At 46.3% G+C, this 8,848-nt stretch overlaps 1 protein-coding gene across 5 annotated transcripts in view; it reads left to right on the forward strand.

Annotated features, from left to right (window-relative positions):
• The window catches only part of per2 (period circadian clock 2), a 48,161-nt gene extending 41,333 nt beyond the window's left edge, over positions 1 to 6,828 (forward strand). For 3 of the 5 annotated variants that reach the window (XM_019878981.1, XM_019878983.1, XM_019878986.1), the window contains 6 exons: positions 864 to 1,216; positions 1,685 to 1,807; positions 3,862 to 4,069; positions 4,229 to 4,418; positions 5,797 to 5,947; positions 6,480 to 6,828. In XM_019878981.1, coding sequence (XP_019734540.1) covers positions 864 to 1,216; positions 1,685 to 1,807; positions 3,862 to 4,069; positions 4,229 to 4,418; positions 5,797 to 5,947; positions 6,480 to 6,698 — 1,244 coding nt within the window. In that variant the 3' untranslated portion in view covers positions 6,699 to 6,828. Of the gene's footprint in view, positions 1 to 6; positions 247 to 362; positions 1,217 to 1,684; positions 1,808 to 3,861; positions 4,070 to 4,228; positions 4,419 to 5,796; positions 5,948 to 6,479 lie in introns of all 5 variants that reach the window. The other 2 variants (XM_019878985.1, XM_019878984.1) reach the window with 2 other exon arrangements.
• Positions 6,829 to 8,848: the final 2,020 nt, after the last annotated feature.

An 8,848-nucleotide genomic window follows, 5' to 3' on the forward strand; every position in this document is an offset into this window, starting at 1 on the left:
GCGGGGGTGAAGTGGCAGAATGCAGCCACAACCCGGCACAGGCGCCTCCATCTTGGGGTGTTTCGCCTCGGGGCCAAGAAAGGGAGTCGTACAGGAAACTGGGTTTGACCAAGCAGGTTTTGGCAGCCCACACGCAGAAGGAAGAGCAGAGCTTCCTGATTCGCTTCAAGGAATTGCGCAGGCTCACTGCCCTCAAGGCCAACTGTTCGCAGTACCTGGAGCGGCAGAGAGAGAAAAACACTGATGGTAACAAAAATGAAAAAAAAAAGAAAAAAAAATCAAGCATCACTCAATGAGCTGACGTATGAGCATTTATAGTTCAAAAAAAAAACTTGACGGGCTGTTGATTTCCTTCCTCCCAGGTGCACAAGCCGCCCAGCATAGGAAGCAAAACGGCCTCGGGTCTGAGCACAACGCGGCGCGGCGCAGCGCACGCAACAGAAAGACCAAATCCAAGCGAGCCAAGCAGACCGAGTCCTCGGACAGCACCGCGTCTTATCCGAGGCACCAGCAGCCGCGAGGTCCCCCGCTGAACCAAGCCCTCAACCCCACATCCTGGTCCGTTTCCGACACGTCGCAGTCCATGTTGCCCGTAGCCTACCCAGGGTACCCCCTCCAGGTTTTCCCCAGAGACGCTTCTGTTGCGCCCCACGTGAACACCCCTCTGCAATGTTTCGGTGACAAACAAGGGGCTCCTCCCTGCCCACCAGGAGTCCCTCATTCGCCCTACACAGCACCGATGGTGGCTCCCATCATGGCTCTTGTGCTGCCGAATTACCTTTACCCAGCCTTGGGTCCCGGACCTCCGCAGCCGGCGTACCAGCTGGGGACTGATGCTTTCCCCATCCAAGCCCAACCTTACGCCCAGCCCGCCTTTCCGGGACAAGCGACCATAATGACTCCTGCCCCGTTCAACCCTCAGAGCCCCTTTACCCCTCAAATGGGCTACGTGGCGCCGTCGTTCTACTTCCCCCCGGCCACTTCAGAAGTTCCCAAGGTCCCGGTGGTGGCGGGCCAGTCTCGTGCCTCCACGCCACAGTCCGCTTCGCCGCCGCTGTTCCAGTCCCGCTGCAGTTCTCCTCTGAACCTCTTGGAGTTGAAGCTCTCCGGGGACCGGCAGGACGGCACAACGTTGCCCTCCGCGGGACAAGGCGGCAATGTGGCCGAACGGGAGAAAGGGGCGGCAGGGACCCCCCAGGCCAAAGAACTGAATCAGGTATGTAAGGAAACAGCAGAACTTTGCCCTCCGCAACTCCCTCAATGCAGTTACCCCCGCTACATCGCGGGGGCTATTTTTCAGACCCACCCACATATGGGGAAAATCTGCTTATATTGAGCATATCGGGGGAGGGGGGGGGTGTTCCGTCCCTCTCACATGCTTTCAAAATATTTCAACTTCTTGAAACTCACTTTTTTAACCACATTGTAAACTGTAAAGACCCCTAAAAAAAAGTCGCTTCAAACCGCCTATTTCTGCGATATAGCGGGGAACACTGTATGTAGCCATTCTTGGTGTGTACGTACCTGCCTGCAAGTCACCAATGTTGGGCCTGCTGAGCCCGTGAGAAACTTTCCACCTCTCACTGAAGTGACTGTCAGATTTCTGTGCTGTGTAAAAGCCAAATTTGGTCCCGAGCTCCATGTGGGTGTTAACACGTGATGTATTATGCCTTACACCCTTTAGCCATCTCTCAGTCTCCTTGGTCCACCTGGACCGTTGTATTGCGAGGGCACGATCCATGTCTGTGAGCGTTTGTCTTGGGATAAAGGCATGTTCTCTTCTAGGCTGAGGGCTTGCAGCAGTGAGGTAGGCTGACCGTCCGAAAAGCTTCCATCCTTGTCCAATCCCATTCCCGCTCAAATTCCATATGTCCGTGAAAGCTCTCAACTATATCGCTTTTGCCCATCTCACCCAAACGTTGTTGACTTCTGCTGTAAACTCTTGATTTATGCCCCACAACCTCTTCTTCGTAGTTGAAGACATTTCATGGGACGGTAAACTGCCATGAAGAAGATTAGCATCTCTTGTAGGACTTGTATTGTTGCTAAAATGGTCTGACAGTGTTCATTTAGAAATGTCAGAACGGTAAGAAATGCACTTTTGTGCTTGTAGATTATCAGAGATGGGCACTTTACCCTATTTTGCCGGTCCGTCCTCAGTCTGGATACCCTCCCGTCATCGCCCTCGTCATTTTAAAACGCTGCCGGGGGGGTCTTGGTGGTCAGGCACCGAGAGACATACAGCACAGCCAGCTTTCTTTACTGGCTGGATTGATCCTTTGTGAAATGGGAGTCTGTCGATACTTTATGTTCTCTGACTGTACACTAGGTGGCAGTGTTGCTCTAAAAACACGTTGAGATGAAAAAGGAAGGTTCTGTAAAAGCGACTAAGTGAGTCACGCAAACTCGTGTTGTCCTGTTCATAGCCTGAAATGAAAATCTAGTGGTTGGCTACACTCTGGCCTAATTTTGCCTCCTGACACCACATACTTAACCCGGTTAGGGACGAATAAAGGGCCGGATAAAAACCCACTTCCATCCTTGCTTAGTGCGTCCGTTTGGAAAAAAAACCTTCTCATCCTCCAACCCCAAAATGGGCGTCCGTCCGGGACAGATGGACGGACCATTCCGTCCCAGGGACGGAATGCCCATCTCTGTAGATTATTTGACAGGGAATTATTGTTCCGTGCTGTTCTTATGAACGATGGCATGAATGTGTTTTTCTTTGTCACGCACTACTTGCTAATTTTATTTTCCGTTCTACTAGTAAAACACTTAGTGGCTTTTTATGGTGTCATTGAAGACTCAGACTTCTTTCAGAGCAGGTGATGTTTACCCCCTTGGCATCCAGGCTGCAAATGAATGGCGCAAAGCCACCACTCCAATCCACCCATTCAAAAAAATGTAGTGTCTTTTTGGAGACTTCTGTAGACACTGAGACTCTAAAGCGGGAAATGTTTACACTCCTCAGCGTCCAGACTGCAAATGAATTTTGCAGATCCACCAATAGCTAATGCAACCATAGAGGTGGGCAACTACATTTCAAGAAAGCGATAAGATACAAATCTCGCTTTTTGGGGGGAGGGGAAAGAGACGCTGGAGATGTTCACGCCTCTGCGTCCAGACTGCAAATGAATGGTGTGTGTGTGCCCCACTGTATTTTATCTGCCCACTGGGCATTTACATTTGGTCCAGTAGTATAAAGTATTTGTTGCATTGGTTTCGGTAGTCCACCCCCACCCAAAATTGGCAAATTAAAATGCAGAAATTAATTTAGTGGGGGCCCAAGACCGGTTCTCAAGATCTCCTCCAACACATCTGATTCAAGTGATCACGATCATTATCCGGCTTCTGCAGAGCTTGCAGATGATCCGATGATCTGAAACAGGTGTTAAATGTTTTTTTGTTTTGTTTATTTGAAATACTTCATCTCCAAATAATAATGTCCGATCTATCAAAAATAAAAAAATAAAATGTGGGCACACATTCATTTAATTACACATTTGCTGGATGCTCAGGACCTTTTTACACACCCACACACACATTAAAAGCAGCACTCAATGTACGTATTTCCATTGACTTGTAATTTTAGGATGCAGCACCGAGATGTCGACATTGTCACTCAGCGTCTGATCATCCGTGTGTTTTTGTGTGTATGTATGTGTGTGTGTGTGTATGTGTGTGTGTGTATATGTGTGTGTGTGTGTGTGTTACCAAGACCCCCCGAAATGAACATGAGCCCCTGTGCCTTACTGCAAAGCCAGCACATGCGTATCCATTGTCATGGTTTATGTTAGTAAGCCTGTGCTGCTCTGTGTTTACGCGAACACATACTTCTGGGTGTGTCTCTCGGGCCCCTAGGCGAGTTCTCGCGGCGACTGCAACAACAGCGACAACAACTCATCGTCGAGCGACATGCTGGACATCATCCTGCAGGAGGACTCGTGTTCGGGCAGCGGCTCGGCCACCTCGGGGTCCGTGCGATCTCGCTCCAACGGCTGCGGCACCTCGGCCAGCGGGACGTCCAACAGCAGAGCGTCGGCCAGCGGGATCTCCGCAAGTGTGGAAGGTGGGTTCTGGGTTTGGCCCAAATGATCCTACTTCATGTCATTTGCCACCAAAAAGATCATTTATTTACGACGAAGCATGTACATCATTTTATTGCATTGAATTATTGACTGTATGACCTTGATTAACTTGTGATTGTACTCCTGTGTTGGGCCTTCAGGTAGCAACAGCAGCAAATACTTTGGCAGCGTGGACTCGTCGCAGAAGAGCCAAAATGTCAAAGGTCACTCGAGCGGCAGCGAGATGGAGCCCAGCGAGCGCTTCGTCAACTACATCCTCCAAGATCCCGTTTGGCTCCTCATGGCCAAGGCCGATGACAAAGTCATGATGACCTATCAGCTGCCCTCACGGTGAGCGCACACTTCCAATTTCAAACTGTCTCTATCTTCAAACCCAAAACTCTTAACTTCAGCTTGAAACCGTGATTTGCGACTCTACCTCTGGACGGATCCTTCATTTGAAACCCTGTCTTAAAACCTAATTTGGAATTGTAATTCTATCGTGAAACTCTATTTTGAGAACTTTATTGTACTGTGAAACCGTAAACCTGTCTTAAAACGGTCTTGGGAAATTTTAGCTGGAGTTTGGAACCTGAAACCTGCCTTGAAACTGTAAATTGAAAACTCTACTTTGAAGCCCTAACCCTTTCTGGAAACCCTAATTTGAAAAGTGAACTTTCGTTTGAAACCATAAGCCTCTGTAAATGCTTCATTTGAAACCAATATTAGAGGTTTTAACTGACGTAAACTTTAAACCCTATTTTGAGAAACTAACCCTAGCTTGAAACCCTTCACCCTATCTTAAAACCCAAACTTGAAAACCAAGTTAGAATTTTCAAACCCGAACCCTGTTTTGAGCCCTGAATCCTTTGAAACCTGAGCACGAGTTCGAAACCCGAACCCTGCCATGGAAACTTTGTGTAAGTACGAATACGTGGTCATTCGGCACACGAAGGTACCTTCGCAAATTTCAACTCTGCCCAAGAGAAGCAATCCCCCCATTTGAGCACAGCGACCTGCTGCCCCCTCGTGGCATTCAGCGTGAACTGCAATAACTCTGGACAAACCCCCAACAACCGAACCGTCAGTTTATTTTGACAAGTGGGTACTTGCACAACTTCGCTCATCTCGAAACGTCACTATTGATTTATAAACGCAACCAATGGGGAACAAGCGCACTCGTCACTAAATAATTGACACTCGTGAAACTGCTATTTGAAGAAATGTCGTTTGGAGTGTCACAATCGCTAAGATCGTCTGTCACACTCTCGGCTCCCTCAACTCCTTGACGATGCCGTTTAGCGAGGAGGCTTCTTTACTTGAAGAGGGAAGGCAGCTCTATTCTTCTCCCTCCAAAGAATATATAAAGACAAATCCACCGCTCTCTTTCTGCCTGCAGGAGAGCTGCGCGTAGCGGAAGAGACGTATGTGTCTGTGGGGGTGTGCGTGTCACACTAACTGCTACTAAAATAAACAAATAAATAAATAAATACATAACATTGCAAAATTCAGCTGGTCCTGTTCAATTTGGCAAGATATTTGCACATATGTATTATTTTGTACCTTTTTGACATTTAAATATAATAAAAAAAGAATACAACAATATATTTTTTTGTTTCCACCCGATACTGGCTCAGCTGAAAATCACGTGATCAGATCGGGACATCACTCATTCAAACGTTTTCGGCGGAATGAAATGTGATTTTTGCGGTTTTTTTCTTGTTGACAGCGACATCCAGAAGGTTCTCAAGGAGGACCGCGAGAAGCTGCGGCTGATGCAGAAGAGTCAGCCGAGCTTCACGGAGGAGCAGAAGAAGGAGTTGATGCAGGTGCACCCCTGGATGAAGAAGGGCGGCCTGCCCAAAGTCCTGGAGGTCAAGGTGCGCTGCGTAACTCAAGAAAATCATTTTGAATTTGCACGGTCAGATTTCGGATGCATACGTACCGGAGATTTATGAATTGCCTCGGCAGCTATATTCACACATGGACTCTGGTATTAATATTATAGAAACAATGTCTAAACCAGTGTAAAGAGCAGCACTGATGAATTAAAATACTTTAAATGAAGCTGTTGAACTTTGGTATGTGGTAACACAATTAGTCTAACTATACTGCAGCATTACTTATTAATGAATTGAATCTATATATTAAATAAAAACAAACTTGAAAGTATATATTAAATAAATACCCACACAAAGTACATCAAAGTATTGGATAAAAATATAAAATGTCTTCACATGGTTATATAAAACTCAAGAATATATTTCACCAATAACCAACAATTTATAGGAAAAACATTTGGATGAATTGGTAATTAAAAAAAAAAGAAAAAAATCATCAAGCATGTAATTGATCAAACGTGTCCCTAATGAAGTGGCCAATATGTCCGTTGTTGTCGTCGTCGTCATCCAGGTGTGCTCGTGTTGCGACGGTGCCATCCACGCGCCGTCCACTGATGACCTGCCGGACTTGGATCTGGTCGAGCAGGAGGCCCTGGTGGAGGGGGGCTGCCAGAGGACCCCTCCCCCTGAGGACCCCTCTGACATCATCGACACATCTGCATGCTCTCAGACAGAAACAAATAGTCGACTGAATGCACACGCACACAAAAGAAAAATCAAGACTTTTTAACATGTGACTGACCATCTGTTGTTTTCTGGGCAGGGGAGCTTGGGGGCGCTCTTCATTCCAAAACATTAAGCGTCTACCTCTTGCCGTTAAGACTTTGAATGTGTCTCATAATTTTTGGACAAATTTTTTTGAACCCTCCTGTCATTTTGCTGGTCAAATTGCCCTGCTGTCAAAGAAAAAAAAATCCTGTTTTTGTTTTCTTCCCAAACATTTATCCTTCCATCCATCCAGTTTCTGATGCGCTTACCCTCACAAAGGTCGCGGGGCGTGCTGGAGCCTATCCAAGCTGACTTCGAGGCAGTAGGCGGGGTACACCCTGAAAAAAAATGGTCGCCAGCAAATCGCAGGGCACAGAGAGACAAACAACCATCCACGCTCATACTCGCACTTTGGGACAATTTAAAGTGTTCCGTTCGCCTGCCAGGCATGTTTTTGGACTGTGGAAGGAAACCGAAATACTAGAAAACCCACGCAGGCACGGGGAGAACATGCAAATTCCACATCGGAAGGCCGGAGCTGGAATCGAACCCCACATCTCTACACTGTGAATCCGACGCACTAACTAGTCGACCACCGGGCCACCCAATTATTTATTTTCCTCCTTCCTAATTTCTCACCCGATTCAAATGTTCAACTCAGGAACTATTTTTCACATTCTCACTTTTCCCACAATTACACAATTTTCCAAATTAATCCCAATACCTTCCATGTGTCCTGTCCGAGTCAAGCCCCTTCCAACTTCAAACTATTCACTCATCTTCTTACATTCCCAAAATTGATGCGTTGATCATTGTTTTCACATTTTCCACAGCCAAATTAAAAATCAAATGCAGGGCATTTTCCCCACATTATCGAAATAAATCCAAAATGTCTTTGAACTCAACTTGAAAACATACAAATGCTCAATTTGACCTGGAAACACAACAGGAGAGTTAAAGGGATGATGGAGACTGCCATTTTTTTTCTAGTTGGTGTTCTATATATTTTTTTCCTGGCTTTATTTAAAAACTAAAGTGCAGTTTTTTATGTCTGATTTTGTCAAGCACTGAAGTAGAGACACCGGAGGCGAGCGTCAGGAGGTTAAAAAAAAAAAAAAAAAAAGTAGTCACGTACGCTAAAAACAGTCAGGTCAACAATAATCCAATTTGTTTAAAAAAAAAATGGACCAATCCACTACAGTACTTACGTAGTACAATCCATCTTTCTTGATGTAGCGCTTTTACAACAGCTGCTGAGGCCAATTTGACCCAAATTTCCGGGTTGTTTGTCTTGGTCTATATTTGACCCAGACTGGCTTATTTTGGACCTAACTGTATTTTCGAGTGCATGGTGGTTCATGACGTAAAAGTCTTTGGTGATTTGCTGTTACTTCACCTGGCTCTTGCTTGCTGCCTCTGTGAAAAAGTCATTGGAATGCACAAGCGCACTTTTGTGAGTGACGTCGGAGGAGAAAACGTGAGGCCATCTTTGCTGTGTGCCCTGTCATTCTTTTTTTCTGGTTTTGCACTCTGATTGTAAATAATGTGAAATAAAGACAGCGAACTGCTGATGTCTACAGCCTACCGAGCAGTATTTTTTTTTCCTCAATCCCATTTAAAATCTTAAATGTATGTATGTCGCTGGAAAAAAAAAGGAATCTCGATACTTCCTTGAAATGTCAAAATAAAAATTCCCATATCGTGATCAGGGAGCGAGTGACTGATTGCGAATGCAGTGACTGCGTTCCCAAATCGTTTACTTTCCTGTAAAGCTGAAAATAAAGCAAAGAATTACCGTAATGTCCCTAATATAGGATACCACCTAATATACACGCCCCCAAAATCACAGTTGAAAAGCAGTTTTATTCTCTGTACATGTGTATCATTCATTCATTTTCCGATCCGCATCATCCTCACAAAGGTCGCGGGGGGTGCTGAAGCCTATCCCAGCCGTCTTCGGGCAGTCGGCGGGGGACACCCTGAACCGGTTGCCAGGCAATCGCAGGGCTCACAGAGACGAACAACCATCCACATTCACACTCACGCCTAGGGACAATTTAGAGTGTTCAGTCAGCCTGCCATGCATGTTTTTGGAATGTGGGAGGAAACCGGAGTACCCGGGGAAAACCCACGCAGGCCGGGGGAGAACATGTCGACTCCACACAGGGAGGC

The sequence above is a fragment of the Hippocampus comes genome, unplaced genomic scaffold (assembly GCF_001891065.2).
Source record: "Hippocampus comes isolate QL1 unplaced genomic scaffold, H_comes_QL1_v1.1 scaffold85, whole genome shotgun sequence".
NCBI lineage: Eukaryota > Metazoa > Chordata > Actinopteri > Syngnathiformes > Syngnathidae > Hippocampus > Hippocampus comes.